The sequence below is a fragment of the Harpia harpyja genome, chromosome Z (assembly GCF_026419915.1).
Source record: "Harpia harpyja isolate bHarHar1 chromosome Z, bHarHar1 primary haplotype, whole genome shotgun sequence".
Classification (NCBI taxonomy): Eukaryota; Metazoa; Chordata; class Aves; order Accipitriformes; family Accipitridae; genus Harpia; species Harpia harpyja.
In genome coordinates this window covers 44,766,039-44,791,644 of record NC_068969.1, presented here as the reverse complement: position 1 = coordinate 44,791,644, position 25,606 = coordinate 44,766,039, and the positions used below count along the sequence as shown (strand labels likewise).

Here is a 25,606-nt window from a genome sequence, read left to right as displayed (position 1 = left end):
CCAAATGACTGAAGGATGGACTTTGAAACTGAGCCAAGTACAACAGTGATAGAACTTGAACTGGTGCCCAGCAATTTCCTCAAGATCAGCCTCTTCGACCTGCAGGCCAAGGGTGTGGGTTGCACCAAATGTACCAGCCACAAGTTCCAGAGGCAGCATACAACCACTTAACACCTCACACCATCTCTCTTATCCTGAAGAACTGTTACAACAGATGGAGCCCCAAAGTCATGGACTAAATAAAACTGATGGACACATTGGAGGGATAGCCCATCGACTAAGGGAATACTATTGGGGGGGGGGGGGGGGTTGTCCATATACATATATATATATAAGACAAGGAAAGTGGTAGTGGTTGATTGGAAAATGTAAGATCTGGGCATGATGTAGATGGTATAGAATAAGGGGTGGATAATGTCCTGGGTTCAGCTGGGATAGAGTTAATTTTTACAGGAACCTGGGAGGTGGGGGGGCATAGCCAGGGCAGCTGACCCGAACTAGCCAAGGAGCTATTCCATACCATGTGACATCATGCTCAGTATATAAATGGGGAACGGGCTCGGGGGAGCGCTCTCAACTTTGGGTGGGGGAAGCGGCGGAGCGTCGGGTTCCGGGTGGTGAGCAGTTGCACTGTGCATCACTCGTTTTGTATATTCTTTTATTACTACCGTTGTTGTTGTTGTAACCTTTTCTTTGTGTTGTCCCAGTAAACTGCCCTTATCTCAACCCTCGAGGTTCCAGGTTTTTTTTCTTTTCTCTCCTCCGTCTCCTCCCTATCCCACCAGAGGGGGGCGGGAGGAGTGAGCAAGCAGCTGCGTGGTCCTTTGTTACTGGCTGGGCTGAAACCACGACAATATTGTAATCCATTTACTCCCTTCTCTTAAATACACTGTAAGAACAAAACAGCACTAGCAAAAGTTTGCCCAGATATGAGCAGGAGCAAGACATACATTTTTAATATTAACTATTTTTTTCATTTTTCATTGCAAATACATTTAAATTAATAAATGCACATTATTTTCTCTATTTTTTCTAACTAAAAATTTCACTAATTATTTTCCTAAAGAAACAAAAAATTTTCTGAATTAAAAAAGCATTGAACGGCAATGAACTGCAAAATACACTTCAACAGTGTATTCAAAATAGTGTTTAAGTGAAAGACTGAAGGCACACGCAATACAGCTCCTACATTTATATCCTAAAAGAAATCAGACTGTTGAGAACATCAACTTTTCGAAATCTGAAAAGGCCTTTTGTAATAATAATTTTGAGGTGTTTTTACAAAAATCAAGAGTGCTTCCTACTTCTGTTCCATGCACTGTCTAAAAGCATGAATGCATACTTTAACAATGTGGAGAAGGAATGCATCAAGAAAAACCTCTCCCAGGAAAATTTGGCAAACACATTTTCTTGTCTTCAAGCTGCAATCTGATTCTGGAGGGTTCACTGTTCTGGTCAGATAATAAACTCTTGGAAGAGATCATGATACTCCCAGGGGTATTTCAGTAGACACCAAAAACTTGCAGAAAAATAAAAGTATTTCCTTACATCCTCAACTGAATGTATTCTAGTATTTTAGTTGTAAAAGATGCTGATGATAGCTTTCTGTGACATCTTTTCCATCAGAAAGCATTACACTCCTGGACTCAGTGTAGGAATCAGTACAGGACTGAAATAAACCTCCTCCTCTGGAAAACATTTTGCTCCAGATATAGCAAGTTAGTTTGTTTGGTTTTAATACAGCTGATCTGTAAAAAAGAAGCCCAATTCTCTCCTGTACAAACTATACTCCCCAACACCCCAAGTCCTCATCTGCTACAACACTTAAGAAATACTATCTCATTCCCACCTATATTCCATTATCCAAGTGAATTCCTAGTACTATACCAATACCCTTCTTGAATAAGCATCTGTCTTGCCTGCAGGTTACTATAAGCCATCACTGGGTCCTGTATAATGATGGCAGCCTGATGAAGGTAAATGTTTCCTTATAGAAATGCCATAAAATGCTACTAAAGAGGCAACAGCTGTTGAGATTACATAGTTTAACTCTTTTACATGCTACATCATTTTTCACACGAAAGGTATTTCTTGTTTTTTAGGTAGTTCTAGCCAGATGATTCGAAGAAAGTCACCTTCCACAATTCCATCGAGAACTGAAGACACAGATCAACTCTCATCCAAATTAATTAGTCAATCCCCACTTTTCTCAACACCAGACCTCTCAAAATACAAATATTTGAAGTGTTTCACCCCAAACAGGTCCCACATGTAAGCATCCACTATAACTAAGATTCTGTCTAGACCAAACATCCAGCAGCAGTTGCTGGTTTTCCCTACTGCACTCTTGAAATACATTAACAAGCCAAGCCACAAATATCTGACAAAAGAAAGTTGATGTGTTTTAACTCAGAAGCCTCAACGCATTTTGCTTCTTGACAAGGTGACCTTATTAGCAGTTTAAAGAGAATTTAATGCTGTAATTTCATTCTCATAGATACTGGTTTTTTCTTACAGATCTACACTACTAATGAACTTAAACTGTACCAAATCAAATGTTTTGATCTTCTGTTATGGTATAAAGTAAGTCTTACAAACCAATTACACTGGAGAAAAAGAAGAAAAAAGAATGGAGATGACATCAGATCAGTCACAACTGCACAACTAATACTACTGTACTGCCGGTAGTAGCCTTGCATTACTGCAGAAGTTCAGCTTTCTGTATTGTATTCTTTTGTCGACTTATGCTCAAGTTAAAAATCACTGCACTGATTAATACCATGTTCAAAAAAATTTTTAACACAAGGTTTCACTTATCTTTTACTTTGGAAATGGGTAACTTTTGCTAAAATATCTAATTAGTATTTAGGGCTTACATTTTCCTCAGAGTTTGAAAATTCTAGCCTAAACATTTAATGGAATTCTCATGCAGTTTTTTAGTAAATCAAATGAAACACTTAAATCTTAGCTTCCCTTTGACAAATAGTTTTCAAGAAGAAAATACCATCTCATACCCAAAACAAAGTAAAACATTCTTGAGAAATTTAACATTTTAAAGCACCCAAGTTCTCAACATTTTATCAGAAAGATGTTTCTCCTGTGAAGTGTAAAAGACTACTTATGTCAAGGAATGCTACTGAACAAAACATGCTACAGAGCAACAGCTTGGACTGCTTAGCAGCACAAGTATTCTGCAGCTAAAGACAAAGATCAAACTCCTTGCCACAAAACAGTTACAGTAATTGTGTTCTTTAAGCTCAGAAGCCAATATATAAACCACTCAAATTCCTTTGTACTTTGCCATTCTGGAAACAGCCAACATGTTCCAGTCAGGCTAGAAATCCTAACCACTTGTCATGAGCAGGGCATCAGTTCAAACACCTACTCAACGTCATTTGCATGTCACTGTCTGGTCAAGGTACAAATGTTTCTTCCAAAAGAACTTCCTGATTTTGAAACAAAGCAAGTCAGTTCCAAATGGTTATTTCAGATACTTAACTTGTTACTATTTTTAGTCCACCTTTAGTGATTTTTGTCTTATTTTCCTTGGCATAGTTTGCTGTCATGGCAAAAAGATGTTCACAGATGGGGAAAGGTGACTGCACAGAAAGCAACAGTAGGCACAAAATGCAACTGAAGGAATAAATTCTGTGTATTTAATTCTCAGCATTTTAGGTATTACACCAAGAGGTGCCAATGTCCTTCTAAATGACAGATTACTACAGTAATAGCATTTCTCAAAACTAGATTAATAAAACACTTATTCCTGATAGCTGGGAATATTCAAACAAGACTGTTTCTAAATGTTTGAAAAAAGACATAATGTCTGTTTGAGATTTAGAAGAGAAAGAACCACACAGCATTTAAGTTACATAATCATAGCATTTGAAAAGCAACTGCCAGCCTTAACCGGAAAACCCTGTAACAATTTCAGTTCTGAGTAATGTAACACCTAACAATAAACAAAATAGAACAAATTATTTCTCGAAACTAAGTCCTACTCTGAGAATATTCACGTCTCCAATTTGACAATTATATGTGCAATAACACTATGCAAATTCCCACATTATTTTTGCTCAGAAAGACATGTTCCACCATAGCCTTCAAGTCTTAAAAATGATGTTGATAGAAACTGTCTGGATTTCACTGACAATAAAAGTAGAATCACTGCAGAGTTTAATACCAAGTATCAGTTGAACCAAACATTTTAGTTGACAAGAAATATTACAGGAGCTCACCACAGTACCTTGTCTACATGGAAAATTAAATCCAGTTCACAGACATTTTCAAAACATTTGTCTAGCGTTTCCACAAATACCTGCAAAGAGGAAAAAGAGCCAGAGGTCAAGCTTTATCAGAAACTCAGTAGTTCCATTAGGTGTGAGGTTTAACAAAAGCAAATACAGAAAATAAACACCGGGCAGATTTTAAGGCATTAAAAGCATCTATAGAAATTATGTGGTTAACATTGTTATGCCAACAGTATGTTATCTGTAGAGGGCAAAACTGTATGCACAAGTCAGTTTATGTTATAACTCTGCTAAAAAGTCACACATTTTTAAACAATAGTTGCATCTTGAAAAAACAGTAACATCATCTATGCTACAATTTTCTCAGCCCCAATTCAAAGTCTTCCACTTCATTAGAACCCAATTACTAAGCAAAAATCAGCTAGTTTTCTTCATTATTATTACTATTTTTAACAACTACTACATTGCAGGCATCTCCCAGTTAACCAGATGACTGTTAACTTTGACACACAGAGACACATGTGCAATGCAAACTGTCAGCATCATGCAAGTTTGTCAGCATTACGGCTTCCAGTAACAGTACAGCAGTTTTCACCTGGTTTAGACCTGCTGAATTCAGGATGGACCAAGGAAAGAGGTAGCTGCCTTAATATCACACCTGCTTATCCTGTTAGGCATACCACCACATAAAATTTAGAAAAGTCCAGCAGTTTGTACCCAGGCAAATAACCCCTCCCTGAATCTAGAATGTAAGTGCACAAAGCAGAAAAATCCAAGCAGCTGCTGAAGTCCAGCCACTGATGATGTCTGCTGGATAAGGACAGTACGTTACCCTGCTTTGGGTACTTCTGTAACAGATTCCTTCCTCCTTGTGTTAGCCAGTTTTGGTAACCTAAGAGCATCACAGCCCCCAATTAGGCCAGACAATGAAAAGATTACTGTACTTGCACTCCCAAAGCTCCTGAATGCCAATCACTATGTGCTTGTGGCAGTGCTAACAAAGACCCCATCCAGTGTTAGAGAGGTATAAGCACAGTTCCCTTTATGCAAGGGATAACTCCTACTGACCTAGATGAGATGTGTCAAGACCTGTAAGTTAAACACATGCTTGAGTTTGAGAGCTTAGGGTCCTCAAAATTAAAAAGAATTTCTGTAAGAATTTACTGATCATTTATTAATGACTAGTAAATAAGATGCAACTTGTGGGAAATTTTAATCTCAGTTTTTATATGTTGCAAGGCCGTTTTGTCACAATATGCATTTAAGTTGTCACTGTATCTAAATTATTTTTTTGCAATTCTAAACTCAAACCTTATAGCAGCAATATGGAAGAAGTCAAACACCTGGTTTTGATTCTCTCTCTTTTCAACACAGTTTATTAATCCCATCTTAGTCTTTGAGAGGAACCAGATTTCAGACTGCCTAGGCCCAGAAAAACAGGAATGAGAAGCCATGTTCTGCTGACAAAAATAAAGTTGATAAAAGGGCTGCTTCTATACATACATATTTATGTCTACAGACCCAGTGAAACAGGTCTGCTTGACATCAGCCATTTCCAGTGTCTACCTTGCATATCAAGAAAGATTACTTTTACATCTGAATCCCCTGTCTCAGATTCTGCTTACACCATAAAGGAGGATCACACTCTGCTGTTGCTATTACTAGTATTATCAATGTCCATTTTAAAATCAAACTACACCTAATTGATGTTCCATGCATTTAGAACAAGGATTATACTTTAACACCAAATACCAATTCATAACTTAAACTAGGAACATAGAGCATTTTCACAGGCAGACTCAAGACAGTAAGGTTCACTGACAACAGTTAACTAAGTAAATGAATATGCTTCTGTCAAATTATACTGAAGCTAAGTGAACCACATCTTTTTTTTTTTCTCAAGTATTTGTTAATTTGTTGTGATAATAACATGTACTATAAAGAAGGGATGCGAGCAAACAAAAAAACTTGTATGTTAAGCAGAACAAACTACACAGTTCACAACTATGTGCAGCAAGACAAATGACCACAGACGTTCTCTTACTTTCCTTGTACCTTAGGAGAATGTGGTTACAAGGACAGTGCTGTTTGGTATTAGCTGCAGGAAGAAGATTGGAAATAGAGTGTAAACGTAACCTTTATCCAAAGGTTTCAGTTACAAGAGCTAACAGTTTGACACTATTTTTGAAAGAAAAGAAGATATTCCACATATACATCACCAAGTTTGCACACGAATTTACGTACTCTGACTTTGACATCCACCTAGTTCCTTGGAAAACAAAGGAACACGTTAAAAACTAGAACTCAAAAATCTTCAAAAAAGGCCCCCAAAGATATGTGTATTTAGTAGCCATATGTATGCCCACACATCGACAACACAGAAGTTTTATTTTTGTGACCTTCTTCCAGTAACTAGGGCTTCTCCTGCAACAACACTTGATTCACAGTTACAATGATTACTTTTAAACCTTTATCCATTACATGGTGACACCACCACAGACTGAACTCGCAGATCTCTGCTTGCAATGCATGACCAGTAATGCAAAGCAAGCATTTTTTAATCCAAGGGAAATCAGCTGGCACTGAGTATTCTTCAGAGAGATTTTTCACCGGCTAAGGATTTCTCATGGAAACTACAGAAACTTCCTCAATCTTCCATTCATGATGAAGAGTTCACTCAAGAGTAATGCCAGCACTGACAAGGTATACATCTACTACAAATAACTGGTCTTTAAAAGGATTAGTCTACAAGGTAAACTAGATTTTTTATACTAATATTCTTTGACCTATTTTAAGATGCCTTCAAATAAAATTAGAGCCATTTTCATCACAATTTTACTTGAGAGTCAAATGAATTGCACGCTATGGCAAGCAGTGCTAGAATTTAAGTACTTCAGTAATTACTTCAGATGCCGCAGACTTGTAGATCAAAATAACCAGAAGAGAAAACACACCAATTGGTTCGGGACACACACACACCACACATCAGTTCAAAAGCACCTTGTGATGTTCTTGGAAAAGAAACATAAATAAATGAGTCAAATAGCAGGAATATAAAGATGCATGCACAATGAATTACTAGCTCCCCCTTGTGCTTCATTTTTGAAATCGTTATCTTTTATATTTAAAGAAAAAACTATGCACATCTCCATGCAAGTAAACAGAAAAAAAGAAAAAAAAAAAGGAAAGAACCCACACCTTTCTTTTGTAGTAAATATGCTTTAATAAAGCCAGATACACACCTGGAGAGTAAAGTATATGAATCAAAATACCAAATTGTTATTGGATATACACAAGCCAGGAGCTTCCTATAACCAGTAATACATCAAACAAAATACCACCTTTAACCATGAAGGGCTCATTTTTTAATTAGGCAAACAAGACAACAAAGGAATAAAACATACATTAATATTGGCAAGGCTAGCAGAAAAATCAGAACACCTATCAATTAAATGCATCTGATGCTAGATAATGTCAAATACTAACAAAAGCAGGTGCAAAAAATGAAGTAAAACCAACAGGAGCTACTCATATCAAGAATACCCCATCTTTCTTCCTAGGCTAAACAGCAATGGTAAACCTCAAGACAGAATTAATTTAATCTGCCCATGGAGAGTCCTCTGCTTCACTGCTTTTGACAGTTCAAATGCTACTTGAGACTCCAACTAGTTTAGAACATAATAGTCCGATTATATAGCCAGTTCTCCATACACAAGACTGGTTTCTCTTCTGCTCTAAGTCATCGTTCACATATGATTGCAAGCACATGAAATCAAATAGTGTTTACACAGCCTTTCTAATTGGGAAATCCTTGGAGCAGCTGCTGCGTTTTCCCACACTTACACTGACACCCCAGTTTTCTTTCAATATTTTTTTTTTTTAAACTACTCATAGATTATACAGAGAATGCCAAGGTAACAGTGTAAGTGAAAGAGTGTACAAGTCCTGCTGATTAGTCAAAACAGAAGTGTGTTAGGTCTTTCAAGCAGACCTACCTATAGGCTTAATGCATTACCAATAAGGCTTTTTAGGTCAAAATGTTCTTTTTGTTCTTAATTCCTGCCCTTTACTTTCCACCCAACTCTAAAATAAACTAGTCATGTTAACTGAGAACTAGTTAAGGATTTTTCTGCCAAAATAGGTACACCAGTCATATGCCTCTTCTTTTTTTATTTAATTAGCATAAAAGAATCTCTGGTCAGGATGATTTATCTCTAGGAACTGAGAAAAACATCTTTCATGAACTGCACTGCATTTCCCATATGCATCTTACTGAACAACATCACCTTGCAAGCCTATATACAACATTTCATGGAAGACTGATCTCACACATTTAGCTGCTTACTTAGTCAACATGTCTTGGAAGTACAGCAATGGGCTAAAATCCTCAAAAATGCTTAGAGTTGACATAGGCTTTTAGGTTCGTAAGACAGTTAGGTACCATTGTAAATGCCACTCAATTTTTCCTCATGGCAGTCTACAGCTATTTATATTTCATTACGTACTTTATTTCCATGAGCTATAGCCTTACACTTCACAGGCTAATGAGAAGAGTCTGAAATAGCTACAACTCATGACATAATTCACACTGAATCCAAAAGACTACAAAACCTACCAAGCATAGCACAGATGCTGACCTATCTCCCATCCAATTAATAAAAAAACAATAAATAGAATCTTGTGTTTGTATTAAAAAAAAGAGAAAACAGACAAAAATTAACAGTATGAATTTGCCTGAGGAGTTCAAACACATCTAGTTTGAACACAGTATGAAATCTGAGGCAGAGTCTGCGATTTGTAACACATACAGTGTATTCATTAGGCCTGAGCCAAGAAGACTTACCTGCGAAACAGCTCTGACTTAATGGTGATCTAAGTGGCCTTCACAGCAGTATCTTATCTATTACAACAAAAACTTTATGCAGAAAAGAACTGCAGACTGCCATATATAATCTAATCCACTATAGATTTATACAGTTTACAAGACAGAAAACTTTTAAGGGCTAGACTGAGTTCTAGGTTCATTTCACCAGTTTATTTTCATGAGATCATAAACTGGCCCTCTACATAACTACTTTTTTAAACAATTCAGTATATGTATGATTCATAACAAACTCCAGATGGCTGTTACCTGTGTTGTCTCTGAACTATAGTAAACAAAGATGTATGAAACATCTTCTCAATAAAAAAAAGACAAAGCTTATTTGCTTGAGTAGATGTGTATGTGTATATACTGCCAGCCTGAATTGCACTTGGGGTTGAGATGTAATAATAAACTTTCTGAGGGTGCTTTTCCAATGTAAGATACATATAATTCTGATTGCTATTGCTAAGAGGATTAAACAGATCTTTCTTGTGAGCCAGACTGGAAATGAAAAATGTTTAATTATAATCTCTGTATACTTTCTGCTATGATCAAATGGTTGAATTACAATGATCCAGAGAAATGAGAATACTGAACAGCTGCAGGTACTGTGAGACTGTATTTATACTCAAAATCATATGGGTCAGAAAAAAGTAAAGTATTTCTATAAATAGAAATAGCATTTCTACTATTTCTGCTTCCTTCAAGTAATTATACTGGCACATAATTAAACACCAGGGCGTAATGGAAAAGATGGGAAATATAAAAACTGAGAGACTGAAATCCATCGAAGTACTTCTGGCACAAGAAGCAACACAATTTAGAGAAAAATTTAGTATATCCCTGATTCAGAGAGTTTGAGGGCTAAATAAATATAGGTAGTAGTAAGCTCAAGCAATTTGCTTCAACACCTTAAAGTAAAATTTAGGTTACACTGTGTAACTGGAAATAACTAGAAGCTACTGATGTTACGTTTTTAATATACCATAACGAATAAAATCTTAGTTGAACTTGCATAGTGGCCCTGCAAAATGTAACAGGTCAGACAATTGACCTAGATAGTCTTTCCTATCCTTATTATCTGATTAAACATAAGATATTTATAATATCCACTTTATCTGAAAAATATCCCTAAGTCACATGAAATATTAACATGCTTCTTTTCTCAGTTTATAAATATTTTAGCACTTCCAAGTAAGAAGACACACTATGCAACATGCAACTAAGCAACTCTGTACAATAAACTGCTAAAAACAGGTAAGGCCATTGTATACCTCACTCAGTGACTTGCACAGTTCACATATTGCAGAATGTTTCTATGACCAAAGATGATATAAAAATCTAGAAAAAGAGTTTCCTTCCCTGCTACCCACACAGCCACTTGGAAATACAATTTGTATCTACTGTCCAGAAGAGCACTAAACACTGAAGAGCTGTTCTGAACACTAACAGGTGACTATGAGAAGCTATTCAGCTCCAAGAAAGGTCTGCAGGGAACTGTGAAGCCTTTAAGGCTCACAGTGCTTTCTGCAGTGAAATAATATATAGATACAGGCTCATGTCTCAGGTTACCACAAATTTTACTTATGTAATAAATCAATTCTCTTGATGTGCAAGCTTTTGAAAGGCTTAACAGTAAGTGAATCATACACATCTATCTATCTATCTATATATATGAGACCCATTTTATGTAATGACATACATCACTTCATGGTGCGAAACTATTTTTTGTCACATCTGACTACACTAACAATCCTCAGTGAAATCGTTTATACGCAAATTTTAAGTTGAAAATCACTGGTGTAGCCAGAGTTCTCTTGACGTAACTGTTTGTAATACAGAAATTATTTTTGTTGCTGATTTGATACAGACATATTTAACAGTTTAAATCATACATGCTGTATTGGCAGCCACGCAGAAGACACTGTATTTGAGGAGTTAGTGATCTTTAACAGGCCGCGTCTGCTCTACTAGGCTTGACAAGCTTCCATCTTATTAATGTAATCTATGACTTACAATGTCTTTGGGATACGTGAACTGTGGGTGGATCAAGGAATGGAATGTTTTGATCCTGACCAAGAGACTGTTGCATGTTTAGGAGTTAGTAATCCACATAACAACCTGATCAGGCACAGCCCTGTGCTGTGCTGCACAAATCCTTTGGCTGCAGGACAAACTGAGCCAGCTCACTGTAACAGAGGAGCCTGCAGGCAGCTCCCACTCCGTACCGGTGATTACACCACCTGCATGGCCTTCACTGTAATTCAAAGCGCAGCAAGAAGTCCTCATGAGAACATCCTTTAGGAACAGAATTGTCTTCTTGTGAGGAAATTACATAGTAACTCAAAGGTCCAAAAAAGGGAGAGCTCCACTCCATGGACAGGATCTGCTCTGCACAGTGCACCGTGGGAAAATCCGCCTGGGCTCCATTGGATGCTGCATGAACACAAGATGCCCAGCATCTGAAGTGGTGTAAGATTTACTGTCTAGATTCCTCTCCTTACTCGGTTTTATCAAACAGTTATCATATTAAGCCATTTTGTTGTCGAGCCTTTCTTATTCAGATCCAGAAAGAACCTGTACCGGCTCTCTTTCTCCTCACCTCTCCCCACCTACCCCACCCCCGGGTGAAGAACACATGCCTAGGGCAGCATCTGCACTCATTTTCTAAGGTATATCTGACCAAAGGCTCATAAGCAACAAGGAAAGTTTCATCCAAAGAGGTTTTGGACATGTTAATCCGTTTTATATTTGTAGTGAATATATATGTGTGTCTATGTGTGTATATACACACAACACAGAGCTTTATGTGTCAAGGCTCTCATAATCTAAACTTGCCTAGCGAATGTTTGAACTGCACCATTTTTATCTGCAGCCAAAACAAGGCCTTGAAAAGCTGCAGCAAAAAGAATAGCTGCTGATTGTTCAGTATGTTCCAAACAAACTGTTTCCTTACTTTCTCATCAACTTGGGAAACAACTTTTTCAAAGACAGTCCAGAGAACTGCAAGTAATCTAAAACTAATACTCAGCACTTTGGGTGTGTTCACAGTATGAAAGCCACCTTCACTTCCACATATTACAGAAAAAGATACAGCTAAATATTGAAGTTCTAAGGTACTTAGAAGTAGAATTCCACTTATTAAAAAAAACAAAGCAGCAAAAAAAACTTACTTGTATGAGGTCTAAAATGCCAAGCTCACTTTCTGAAGAATCCACACAGAAGACAAAATACAAGGTGGCATAATGTCGGTAAATTAGTTTGTTATCAGATCCACCTATTAATCTAACCAGGAAAGAAAACAGGAAAGCTTAGTTAGCATCTTAGGATAAGCTGGGCAAATCCTCACAGTTACTTCAGTTAATAGGAGGCCTATTGTTAATGGCTGGCTGGAGCTTTCCCAAATCTAACTACATCACAACTTTCATTTTGTGATATAATTACAATGGAAGAAACCTAAGTACCAAGACAGCCCAAGTTACATTTACCACACAAGCACAGTTGTTGTTATCCATATGGATAACAAGTACATCAACAGATGCACCTTTTTATTAAAATCAATTCAAACAGATCATTTAGTTTCACCAAAAAATGGGTATTAAAAGTACTTCCATTACACACTAGTGGGCACTGTACAGGGATTAATCTGCTTTACAGATTAACAGAGTGTATGCCTATGAATCCTTCCCTGCCCTTCTCAGAGGAGCATTAACAGAAAAAGAAAACTATAATGCAGACTGGCATTTGGATTACAGAAAAAGCCTTGAATTGGGTTTATGTTGCACTTAATTCCCAAGAACATGTAACACTTGTGCTACAAAATGTTTGGTATCTTGAGAAATAAGACTGAACTACAAGCAATAGTTTACGATGCAATGTTAAAGTCACAGAAGCAATTACATTTTTATGGACTCACTGATCATCAAGTTACTAAGCAAGAGAGGAGGTCTAAACAGGTATTTACTTCCACTCTTCTACTATAGCCCTCCCAAAGAAGGTACATAAATCATAAGAAGAGATGTTCTTCAGATCATTGACATTTGCTTTGAGCAGTAGGAGGCCTGCTCAAATCAAAATGAAAATATTTTGTAGCCTGAAGCTACATGGCTATGAACATCATAATTCCCCCTTAATTCTGTACTAGAATTGAATCACCTGTTTGGTGTATCATAACTCACCCCTTTAGTTTCTGTCTTTATCATAGGGAGAGAATACATCAACAAATAAAAAGAACAAGAAACCTTTTAGGTCACTTTTGCTTAAGCACATTGCTTTGCATTAATGCTTGGGTGCGGGGAGGGGGAACCATTTGCTCCTGAAGAGTGGGAACCACATTTAAGAAGTACGAGACAAAAATATTACAAACAAATGTGAAAGTGGAAAGAAATGGCAATTAAAGTTTCCTTTTTTGTGCTTTATTTACCCAATTCTTTCAAATACTTTAGTACAGAGTTAGTATATATAAACTGTTGAGGCCTTTGGGTAAACTGCAAACTATAAAGTGATCCCTGTCCTTAAAAAAAAAAAAACCAAAAAAACCCACGCCTGAAAAAATATATTGAAATGGTAACTCTGGAACTGAGCAGTAGGAGGAAAGCCAGAATTGTGTCCTCTGCCTTAGTTTCTTTCTGTTACACAGCTGTGATTTTTCTAAAAGGCTCCAAATGGCTTCTTTCACTTACAGAATTCAAGCCAGCATGTTTCCAGCTTGAAATCATCTCCAAGAACCTAACAACAGAATCACCAGTTGAGTAGTTGGAAGAGAACAATTTTAGTTTAAAAAATAATGAAATAAAAAAATCAGGAATCATCTTGATCAGAAAGAAGACATCATAGCTGACAAGGTACAGCTAAGCATTTAACTGACTCTGCATACAGAAAATTTAGGCATTAACATACTAACTTGCAGTAATTAGAAATTTCCATAATTACAGTATTTAACAGGCTATGACAACCTCTGTGTTTAGGCTGGAGATCATGATCTTACTCCAGCAATTATGACTCCTTTTCCTAGAAGGTGGCTTTGTAACTACTTACTCTTGATGACTAATATCTCAAAATAAAACAGTTCTCCATTTCAGAATTTCTTCTCTTCAACTAAAGCAAGACCACATTAAAAAACCAACCGAGAAGATTCAAGAAGGAATATTTTGTGTGTGTCTTCTAGAGACAGAAGACATGTCTGGCTTTCCTTCCACCTTGCTCTACCTATATTAATAAAAAATCTTGGTTGACATTGCATTAGTTAGCGCATTTAAAACTTACTTTTTCCTTCCTAGCTCATATAGCAAGCCTGAACCCTGATAAAAAGGCTGAGAAATCCTACTATCAGAGGCTGTCCACTCAAATTTTAGGAGCTCAAGCCAAAACACCAGCTACAAAATATTTTAATCTTCTCAGTGGGTACGCAAATGCTAATAACTCTTTAAATGAGACTAGAAATCTTTAGCTTGATTATAGGGAAACTGGTTAGGTATCATCTGCCTGTTTCTTCCCCAACTCGTGTCTGAATATGTGGCACTCTGTCAGTTACAGCACTAGAAAGAATTAGTTTTATTGCCTAAATCATTTTGATACATATATGTATGCTTCAGTTAGTAAAGAATATGTATACCTGGTGCAACATGATAATATTCTTTGTGTATTAAAATGTCTCAAGTACATGGCATTTACATTACAGCTGTAAAAACAGTTATATTACAATCAGCAGTAATGATATTTGCTAGCCAGTAAGTATTGGGCATTTATTTCAAGCTTGATACTTACAATCCTCCTTCTAGGAAATTACAGACATTTTCATCACGTTTTGATACTAAATGGAAAGTTTCTCTGATAATTTGTTGCTGCGTATCTTCACTCTATGAAAGAAAACATATTTTGCTATCAAGCTGAAATGGATCAATTAACAATGCATAGCACACATAGGTAATAAATAGAACACAAAGTACATCAGCACCCTCAAACTGTCTACTTCTGAAGCCTTAAATCTGCCAATTAACAAGCTGCATATTGTTTTTGTCATTTCAACACAAAAAGACATTTTTACAAGTTAAGTTGCAGAAGAATACATTACTAAGAAACAACTGTGAAAAAAGTGATTGTTTTTAAGAAACTGCTAAAAAAAAAAAAATCTAAAAATAGTTTCTTCAAGCAAACAGGAAGTCTTCAAGTACTGTGAATTTTTTGTATCTCCACCATAGCCTCAACAGCTACGGACATGCTTTGAAACTATTTTCACCCACGAACAAGAGGGAAAAATTCTCAAAAGCGTGAAGGGGTGGGGTAGCTAAAAAACCCATAATACATAATGGCATCATGAGCAACAGGTTCTCCTAAGCCATTAAGTTACTAATCTGCTAGAAGGAAAGAATACTTCCAAGTTTGAATTCGCTTGACTCTTCTTGAGTCCCCACTGCAACTCCATCATTCCTGCACACTTGCTTTTGCTACCCTTCTGTAAGAGTGGACTCATTTTTAACAAGTCTGTATTTCCATAGTCAAAAAACTTAGATACAATTCCTAAAATCCTGCATTTGTTTTATAGCACAGAACCCTGAAGTTATCAAGTATAAATAGCCCCCATCCCTGCCAAAGCGTGTAAGTCAGCATTTTAAACCATTATATGAACAAACACTCTAAGCAAAACTGGACCATGTACCTTAAAAGTGATTTCAGCTAGAACAGTGTAGTACCCTGTGTGACTGCTAAGCAAACAAAGCCTGGCATCCGTGTGGTTTGCATTCATCACCTTCAATTCATGTATTATTTTACAAACAACCTCTAGAATCCACAAAGACATCAGCAAAAATCTCCAGCAGAAGTAAATTGCTCCATAAAACACAGAGCAACGAAGTGCAGGTTCCTCTGCTTCTATAGTTGGTGTTCCTTAAATTGTGCCTGCCTTGCTCCACTGCAGTTATCTCCATTACTTCCCCCATATTTTCTACAGTAGCAGGAAAGAGACAATGTTTCTTTTTTCCTTAAGAAACTGAGATACTGAGTATTAAAAAAACCTTTGTTTTCAGAATCTGCCCTTATTGACAAAGTTGTTCAGAAACTTATTTTTAACTTTGAAATTATGGCCACAGGTCTATATTCTGAAACATAAAACCACAGCATGTATGTCCTCCTATTTAATTGCCATGAATTATTACAAAAGATTATTAACTTCATTTTACGCAGTAGAAATACTTCCCATTCTCATATATATCAAGGAAAAAAGTTACACGTGTTTTTTAAGTTTTGGTATCACAAAGCAAACAAATACCCCTTTCACAGATGTGACCAAACTAATCTCTCTAGAAAGTGGGAGATAATTCCATCTGTAGAAAAAAACCTGAGATTTGCCTCAGTACTGGTTCAATTGGTATCAATGTATGTGAAAGTTTCAGAAAGTCCAAAAATAAACCTGTCTTACTGAAGTCACACACAAAAAGATAATCAAGACAATTGCATCTGTTTCTGTGCACCACAAAGCTTTAGGGAAATCACCTCACCACATAATTTCTTAATTTCATTTGCTATTTTATTTTCAAAATTTCAAGGTGTTCTGTATACAGACATATTACCCTACTTTCAGCACTGAAGATTTGTTGTAATTCCAGTTATGAAAGTAGTAGAGCAGAATGGAGTTGGCAAGAAAAATCTGGTATCCTCCTGCCATTCACTCCTCTCCTTCCTCTGCTTCTTCCTCCCAGGACTTTGATTACACAACAGTAACAGAAGACACAAAAAGATAATTACATTTGAATGGAAGATGAGAATGGAAATTAACTGTTTCACATTAATGCAAGTTTTGTATACCTTTCCAAAGTCTTTCATCTACCTATTTAATTGTTACCTTCACAGTGACAGGTGAAAAAAAACAAAAAAAACAACAAAAAAAAATTTTAGTAGGTTACTGTAGCTCTCCAATGGAAGTTATCAAGAACAGAGTGGGGATGCACACAAAGGGGAATGCTTCTCAGTATGTGTAGGTGAGAATATTCCATTTTAATTTTTAAATTAGAAATGCCAGACAAAAGACATCTGCTTGGTAAGCCAGCACTGACGAGAAAGAGGAAAACAGGTTCACAAACCTGTACTAGAATTGCCCACTATTGCCTTTCTAAAGAGAAGGGATCAAATTCAGTCTTCCACAGCAATTACCTGTATCAGTTACACCCTTTAATTAAAAGCCTGACAGTGCAAACTGAAGCGTCACAGTCATCATTTCTGCTCTGAGATGTAGAAGTAAGGTACATCCCTTCCGACAAAGTTAAATACGACTTCTCTAATAGCCAGAATTGCAAGTAAGTGGCCACAAATCCAAGTAAGTAATAGCACTACTGAAGATGATTATTTTGTTTACATAATTCTGGGAAGCATCACTTGTTTTCTTGTGTTTTAATGCCCAAGACCACCCCAAGCTGAGCTGAGCCAATTTGCTAGGAAACACAGTACGTGATCAGAACACTACCTTAAAATCTCTTAGCCTTGAACTAAATCAACTGTTTCCACATTGTTTCTTAACTCCCCATGGCTGCACTTTCTCTTCATTCAGATCAAGTGCTTGTGCTGCACTTTCAGAGCTGCTCTGCTTCTTGCCTTCCCCCGCATAAAAGAACATACCTTCCTATTTAATTACATTTCTTTTCCACCTCAACTGTATTTTTATACTACTCTGAAAGTTTCCAAAGGAAAAGGCTCTGCCTACTGGACCTGCGAGTCCCATAAAACTCATCTTCCCACTTCCAACACCTCTGCCCCAGCACGGAGGCACGCAGCACTACACAGAGACGCCGAGAGTCGGGCTGGAAAGCACGGCATCGCTTCGAGCAGCGCTTCCACAAGTAGGCTCCGAGAGCCGACTCCGCCGCGGAACGAGACTCCCCTCCTTCACTCTCAGTATTACAAAAGGACAAATGCTGGTGAAAACGACGCTAGCTGGGAAAACAGCGTTCTTCGAAATCTCGTTTCCCCGACTGACGGCCCTCACAAGGTCCCGGCACCCTCCATTCTCCCACGCCCTCGGCCCACGCCGCTGCCTCAAGCATAGAGCAGGAGGCAGGCGGCCCGGCCGGGCCAGGCCAGGCCGGCGGCTCCCCGCCTACCAACCCCCACAGCCTCACCCCGCAACCGCCGGTCCCGAGGACACCCGCCGCCCCAGGAGGACGGCCGCCCTTCCTTCCCTTCCCTTCCCCCCGCGCCCGCCCCAGGCCCGGCCCCGGCAACTAGGCCCCGCGCGGCCCCGGCCCGCCCGTACATAGCGCTGGTAGAACTTGGAGAGCCGCGGCTTGCCGTGGTTGTTGAAGATGAGGATAGCTTTGATCATGGCGGTGGCGGAGGGGGGAGGGGAGAAGCGGCGGCGGGCGGCGGCGGCGGCGGCCGCCGGCCTCGCTGCGCTGCGCCCCTTCCCCTTCTCCTCCTCCTCTTCCTCCCCGCCCTTCCACCCCTCGCTCTCGGGGCGGCGGCAGCGGGTCACGCGCACCACGTCGCCGGCGACCCACGGCCGTTAGCGGCGGAACGGCTCCTGCCGCACGTGACGCGCCCCTCCCCGTCACCTGACGGGAAGGCGGCGTTCCGCAAGGGACAAACCGCCTGGCCTCGCGGCCTCGCCTGGCGTCACTTCCGCCGCTCGGGGACCAGCAATGGCGGAAGCGGAGGAGCAGGTGCCTGCCTCGCCTCAGATCAAGGGCCGAAACGAGGGCGGGGAGGAAGCCCCGGAAGCCGGAGCTGCAGCTGCAGCGGGAGCTGTTGACCCGGTCCCGCCTCCGGCCGTCTCCCCGGGCACCGAGGACCCCGCCGGCGACACGAAAAAGAAAAGTAATGGGGCGAGAAGTCACCGTCGGGGCGGGCGGGCGGGCTTGTGCGGTGACGGGCTGGTGCGCTGGCCAATCGGCGGTGGGAGCGGGAGGGGGTCCGGCCAATGAGGGAGCGGGGGGGCGCGTCCGCCGCCAGCGGCGTTAACGCCTGCTGCTGCCCCGCAGTTGACATCCTGCTGAGGGCCGTGGCTGACACCCCCATCATGAAGACCAAGAAGTGGGCCGTGGAGCGGACCCGGACCATCCAGAGCCTTGCTGACTTCATCAAGAAGTTCCTCAAGCTGATGGCCTCCGAGCAGCTGGTAGGGGCAGGCACCTGGCGGCCCAGCCTGGCCTGGCCCGGCATGTGGCAGGGGTAGCCAGGAGCCAGCCATACCGGGGGCTGCGCTCACCCGGGGCCCAAGCTGTCACGCCTTGCAGGGAGACTGTCTTGAGTCTAGACTTCGGCTTTTAGCAGGAAACTTGGCACCAGCAAAACTCTTCGAAGTACACACCGCAGTATAACGTTGAGATGAGCTGCAGCGGTGCGGCATGGGTATGCTTGGGTGCTCAGCTCCCACCTTTGGCCTTTTCGCAGTGTCTCCATTTCTTCTTGTCTGATGCTGACATGCAGAGCTGTGTGCACATTGTGCTGCGATGCACTGCAGTGAAAGGTTCATATGCACAGTGTAACTGTAGAAGTCAGGTATACGGAAGGAGTATTTGGGAAAAAGTCTAAAGTGTTTGGGGTTGACTTTCTGAATATTGGTGTCTGTTTCCTTCAGAATTTACTTCTCAAACAGTTTAATTACTGTCATGGGACTGATTTCTCCTTTAAAATGGGTAGCTTGGAAACATTCGCAGTTTGGCAGCTCATTACCAGTATTGTTTACGTGTTCCTTCCTGTGAAGCCCACATGGCCTTCTGATAACATTGGAAGAGCTGGAAAAGATTCAGAAATATGATTGTACTAATTTTGCTATTAGCAGTAAACTCTTAACATCCATATACTTCAAAGCTTTCAGTCAAGATATAATGTTACAGCTAGACTCATCAAAATAGTCAAATGTGTAGCTAAAGCATAGATGAAAGCAACCTGTTCTTGGTCTGGAGGCTATTGTTTAAGCATACAGGCACAAACAGTTTCGCTAGCCATCTCTTTCACCTGGAAATCATGAAGGGTTTCTTTTTTCCCAAGGCTTAATATCTCAAAGAAGAGTAATAATTCAGGTATTTACTGTTCACGGATATTCTCAACAGTTTAGTTCATTAACTGCTATCTCATTATATCAGGAAAAAATACAGGAGCATGGAGTCTTCCACTGTGGTTAAGTTTAAGGCTATACTTTGGGAACAGAGCCCTAGGAATTTTGTAACTCTTCTTTGGCAATAGCACAATACTCTACTACACATGCCATCTAGCACTGCAGATCCCAAGGCCCTCTGACATTATGGACTAGCTACTATATGCGTGTATACATTTGGAGCAGGAAGTGAGAAGGATGACTTCAAAAAAGAACAAAATTCTAATTTCTGTGACGGCTGTTCTAATTGAGCAAGTTTAGAATAGCGGGAATGGTTTGGATACTTGGAATAAGAGCAGTAACAAAACCAGTGAGTTCACATTGTGCTGCTGTATGGGAGACTAATGGGTCAACTTGCAGGAGAAGGAAGTCCACATGCTTGCTTTGGCTTGGTCTGGTTGGCCAGTCAGAGGTGACTCCTGGAAGTCATGTTGCCCCTCCACATGGAAGTGAAAATACTAATTTGTGGTATTTTGTTATGGACTGCAAAGATTATAAATGGTGAACAGAGAGCATATTTACCCACCTCTGGCTGCAGAGTGTTTCTTCTATGTGATCTATGAGATCTGTGGGAGATCTCCCATCTTCTGTTTTCTTTTCTTGCAGTTCATATATGTAAACCAGTCTTTTGCTCCATCTCCAGACCAAGAAGTTGGGACTCTCTATGAGGTGATTTTCATCTTAAATATCCTTTCCAAATGTGCTTACCAGAATTTGTCAGTACAATTCTGGCACTTGAACTCTGTTACTGCCCCTAACTATGCTGGTAATATCTTGCATTAAATGTAATGTAGTTGATATTCACAGATCTGTATGAATATGATTTAGAGAGACATGACTTCGTACAATCTCTGGAAATGCATCCCTTTACATGCAGTACATTGTCATGCCTCCCGTTATGATGGAGAGCTTTGTTATCCATAACACTATTCCAAGACCCAGTTATCTGGTGGGGGGCTTTTTTCTTTGTTTTGCTTTATGTATGTGCTAGCCCATGAATGATCTTAACAGCTGTTGTTTTGGTTTCTTTTTTCCTTGCAGTGTTTTGGAAGTGATGGCAAGCTTGTACTGCATTATTGCAAAACTCAGGCATGGGGTTGAATGACAAGCAATACAGTTGTTTTCAAAAATGGAAAAGGGACTAACTTCTTGAACTCAACTTGTAACCACACAGGAAGAAGGATTTTTGCATTTCTGCTTATGATTGTACACTCATAAAAATTATGCAGGTGAACAGCATGAAAGAAGAGCTGCCTAGGCTATCTGATCATGTAGCTTTTTTCTGAAGTACAGAAAAAAATCTGCACCTGCCATCTGTAGAGTAGAGTGAACTCTCTTGTTGCTGATTTCTCAGTTGCTGTATCTGAAGGAAAGTTATTTCATAGTTGTCTGGAGGACTGACAGGACAGCTCTGTCGCTCTATATGCTGTACTGAAGATAAAAGTTCCTTTTTATTAAAAGGGATGTTTATTGTACATGTAGCCTGGGATTCAGTTTACTGCTGACACGCTGTACATCTGTTATGTGCATTCTATTCTTTGTGAAGTCTTCAACTTGAATATGCATTATTATCTCATGTCATTTCAAGATAGTATTTTGATTTTTTTCTCATAATTAATATCTAGTATTGGTGTATAATCTAATTACTTCACCCTGTGCCTTCATTGTGATGGTAACATTAGTACCTCATTTATATGGCACAGCATAATGATAGGCCTCAAATACTTTCCTCTTTCCCAAATTGTGTAGTGATTTGTTGAAGATTGAACGCTTCAGCAGTTGCCAGGGTGTTTTTTTTCTGGCACTGTTTAATGACTAGCATCATTAGTTGAATGATGCAACTAGCTGTTGGATCTTCAGTTAATGAAGAAATAGACATGAGGTGCTAAAAACCTACTCTATATATTCTCCTGGCTGCTGTTATTTTCCTATTTCACCAGCTGCATGGTCCATCAACAAAATAGAATGCACTTGATATCCTTTTGCTAAGTCATAACATAATGATTTATTTTTTTTTTCATCCTGGAGAGGACTTGGTACCTTGACTAGGATACTGACCTTTGCTTTTATTTATTGGAGGGGAGGGGGTAGGGGGGGTTGTGGGTTTATCTTAAATGTGTGTAGTACAGTCTTTTGTATTTGTTTAAGCTGAACTAAATTAAATGTTAGCTGTTCAGTTGCAGACTGTTCTTGCGCTAGATGACAGTTTTGGTCCTTGACGTAATCCACTTCTTCAGCACATAGAGACAAAACAGCCTGTTCTAGTTTAAAGCACGCTTGTACGATAGTCTTAAGCCATTCGTTGGTGTTTCATGTATAAGTGGCTCTTACGTGTTCTGTGCAACCTGTGTATCAGATTGTTTCTACCCTTAGAAAACTTCTGGAGAACTAATACTCAGCTTAACTTAATGGTGTTGCTGCAGTTTGCATGCAGCCTGCATATATGGCACAGTAACACAGGCCCATGCCCTGAATGTTTGCTATGTGAATAGCTTGATATATTTTACCACTTTTTAAGTGGAAAACCTGGCTTCATTGGATTAAGCTAACAAGGCAGAATTGGTTGTAAACTTAAACACTTCAAATAATGCATACTTTTGCCTGCTCAGAACCCTGATCTCATGAATCTTTGTCTATTTAAGAGAACTATTGCAGAGGTAAGCACTCTGTCTTCTTGAGGAAATTGCTTGCTCGGTTACTGTGAGGCCAGCGTAACCTCGCACAGCCACTAGAGGGTACACAACGACAAAGGTATTTGCACAGTTTTTCCTACCTTTTTTTTCTGCCCCCCCCCCCCCCCCCGTCTTTTTTGTAATACGTCCACTTACTGCCCTTACAAATATAAGTAGTTTGCTCTTCTGTGTGGCAGTATGTTTACCTAAGATAAGCTACTAGTCTGTCTCTCTTTAAAGAATGTTCTATTGGTGCCTTTCACCTCATTTGATCTTAACAAATGAAACTACTGCTGTACTGGAAATGTGCTCTTCAGAAGTGATGCAAGAAGGCTTCTTTGTGTGTGTGTGTGTGTCTTTTGGGGGGTTTTGTGTTTTGTTTTGTTTTAAAAAAAAAAAAAACAAATAAAAACCCACTAGGATTTCGAGGTGAAGGAGAACTGTAGGTCATTGTATCTTGCCAGCTTATGGTAGAAGGTTGTCCTTCATGTTGAATCTACAGATAATTTGTATCCTCTGAAGTTGAAAAAAAATAAAAATGTTTGCCTTGATCCCTTCAAAGGTAATAGTCCAATAAGGTAAAACCCACAGTAATGGTTTAGATTTCTTTTATTCACCACATGCATTTCTGAACTTGGATAACTTACTCATGCAGATTTGAATTATTCACTTATTTAAGATTCAGCTTTTTCCTTGAACAGTATTTATTTATTACTGTTTGTTCCAGCATTTTTCTGTTCTTAATTTTTCTCCATACTTCCCCGTATTTCTTGGCTCCTAGTTTACCAGTATATAGTGACTACTTACCTGATCCAGCTCTTGCTTTCTGTTTCCTGAATGCTCTGAGTGGCTGCCTTTATTCTGTTCCTTTCCTTTAAATGACTGCCAGTTCCAATTCTACTAATTCCCCCATGCAGCTTCTGTACTTTCTTCACAGAGAGTCCTCCTTTTTGCCACTTTTCCCTGTAGTTTTCTACCATATTGCATCAGAGAGGTAGTCAGTGCTTGTTTATCTCTGGTAACTCCTTAAGGACCGTGGGGTCTCTGTCTGGAATCAGGGTGTGAGTGTTTTAAGTGGCAGAAACTTTTCCTTGTGCATATTCTTAAATAACAGATTAGACTGCAAATGTGTCAAGTAGATAATGTACCAGGTGAACAATTAAGTGACTAGCAGCACATTGCTTATAGAATTTGCAAAAGACAAAGGTTGCGAAAGACATGTTAAATCTCATATTTTAAAAAGTGACAGTTACAGCATCTAAAATCATAGATGATCCTGAAATGCTTTAAAATGTGTGTGCTTACCTCTTTAAAAAGAAGAATTCCAGTAAATTGAAAACATCAGAAGCTTAAGTAGAACATGAAATATGTTCTTGGTATTCAGCATGCCTTGAGCAAAAGTGTTGACTGTATAGTTTTAAGTGGCTTCATTTGCTACAGTGGGAGGACAAAGGATGTGAAAGTAAGGGCTGACCTTTTGGGCAAGTCTGTGAGACTTGTACAAGACCCAAAAAAAGTGTAGACTTATTTAGAAGTTCCACCCAAAGATGCTACGGTACTAAGCTACCAATATTTGTAATATAATTTAATTAACTTGCTTTTATGTAATTGAATTAACAGAACAGGCAAATTGAAAAAATTCAGTAAACAAACTAATTTTTAAAGATTGAGTAATAAAGGTAAGTATTGGAAAGGAAAAATATTATACTGGTTTTATGAAAGACTTGGTACTTCACAACATCCTGATACTGAAAAACAGTGCTATGCAAAATTCAGTTATCCTGTTTTCAAAGTAAGTCGCCAAGTTCAAACACTCTGAACCAGAAGGCATTATTTATATGAACTCTTACTTGGATGATGGTTTAGAGACTAGCATTAATTCTAAATTTCTAATTTGTAGCTTGAACTAGTCTTAAAAGTACAAGGAAAACACGAAGGAGCTAAGCAAAACTGAAGTTACCTCAAGAGTGAAATGATAAAATACATAGTCATGTCACCTATGTTCATATTGAGCAAATGTCATCTTTACTTTTACGTCTTGAAGAACTACTGCTAAGGTGTTAACAGAAGATGTGTCTGTGTTAATTATCCCCACAACATAACTTATTGATCTACAGTAAATTCAAGGGGGGAGCGGGGGAGGGGGGGGGAATTCACACATCCATTCTGCAAACTCCTTCTCAACTCTAAAGCAGCTTCTGTTTATCCATTTTACTGTTCATGCTCATTTTGCAGGTCAAATTCTGCTTCTGGTTTACACTGTTCTTGACTGTCCTGAAGTCTTCATTACTCTTCAGGGGTGTTGTACAAAGGCTACTCAAGTCATAACCGTACTACAACATCTTCATACTTGGAGATGAGACAAAAAAGGGGGGAAAATACCTTTAAGTTTGGGGTTTTCGTGATGATTATGACTCTGTTACAAGCTTGTATAAAATGCCATGTGCATTAAAAAACAAGAAGTGTTTTCAGTCTTGTTTTGTATTGGATCATCAAGAGAAGAAAAACACTTGACAAGAAAGCATGTTTAATGTGTTTGTTCTTATTTGCAGAGACCACGCTTCAGCTTTGCTAGCATCGTATGCTCCCAAGGCTAAACATCATAAAATTCTACGTATTTTCTTGTCCCTGCTTTGCACTTGCTTTGATAGCCATAATGCCACGTGATGCCAGGTGCATCTCACTGTATTTTAGTCAGAAAACTTTTGACTTAATGCCAAAATATCTAGAGAGT

The 25,606-nt window shown here is 39.1% G+C and overlaps 2 protein-coding genes across 7 annotated transcripts in view; one reads left to right on the top strand and one right to left on the bottom strand.

The window, feature by feature from the left end:
• Positions 1 to 18,648, bottom strand: part of AP3S1 (adaptor related protein complex 3 subunit sigma 1) — a 52,006-nt gene extending 33,358 nt beyond the window's left edge. For 2 of the 6 annotated variants that reach the window (XM_052779147.1, XM_052779148.1), the window contains exons 1-4: positions 18,359 to 18,648; positions 14,881 to 14,972; positions 12,288 to 12,399; positions 4,247 to 4,318 (exon numbers count right to left, since the gene is read on the bottom strand). In XM_052779147.1, the coding sequence (XP_052635107.1) occupies positions 4,247 to 4,318; positions 12,288 to 12,399; positions 14,881 to 14,972; positions 18,359 to 18,427 (345 nt within the window). In that variant the 5' untranslated portion in view covers positions 18,428 to 18,648. The remainder of the gene's footprint in view (positions 1 to 4,246; positions 4,319 to 12,287; positions 12,400 to 14,880; positions 14,973 to 18,358) is intronic. The other 4 variants (XM_052779146.1, XM_052779145.1, XM_052779144.1 and 1 more) reach the window with 3 other exon arrangements.
• A 57-nt stretch (positions 18,649 to 18,705) lies between these two features.
• On the top strand, positions 18,706 to 22,382 carry ATG12 (autophagy related 12). Its single transcript, XM_052779150.1, has 4 exons — positions 18,706 to 18,918; positions 19,083 to 19,219; positions 20,807 to 20,869; positions 21,242 to 22,382. Exons 1-4 carry the CDS (start codon positions 18,744 to 18,746, stop codon positions 21,299 to 21,301), a joined length of 435 nt encoding a protein of 144 aa, XP_052635110.1. The 5' UTR covers positions 18,706 to 18,743; the 3' UTR covers positions 21,302 to 22,382.
• The last annotated feature ends 3,224 nt before the right edge of the window (positions 22,383 to 25,606 follow it).

Coding starts and splice junctions, on each gene's coding strand:
- ATG12 (XM_052779150.1), top strand. CDS start 18,744: ATGGCGGAAGCGGAGGAGCAGGTGCCTGCCTCGCCTCAGATCAAGGGC. Junction 19,220..20,806: donor TGATGGCCTCCGAGCAGCTG/GTAGGGGCAGGC, acceptor CTTTTCTTGCAG/TTCATATATGTAAACCAGTC. Junction 20,870..21,241: donor AAGTTGGGACTCTCTATGAG/GTGATTTTCATC, acceptor TTTTCCTTGCAG/TGTTTTGGAAGTGATGGCAA.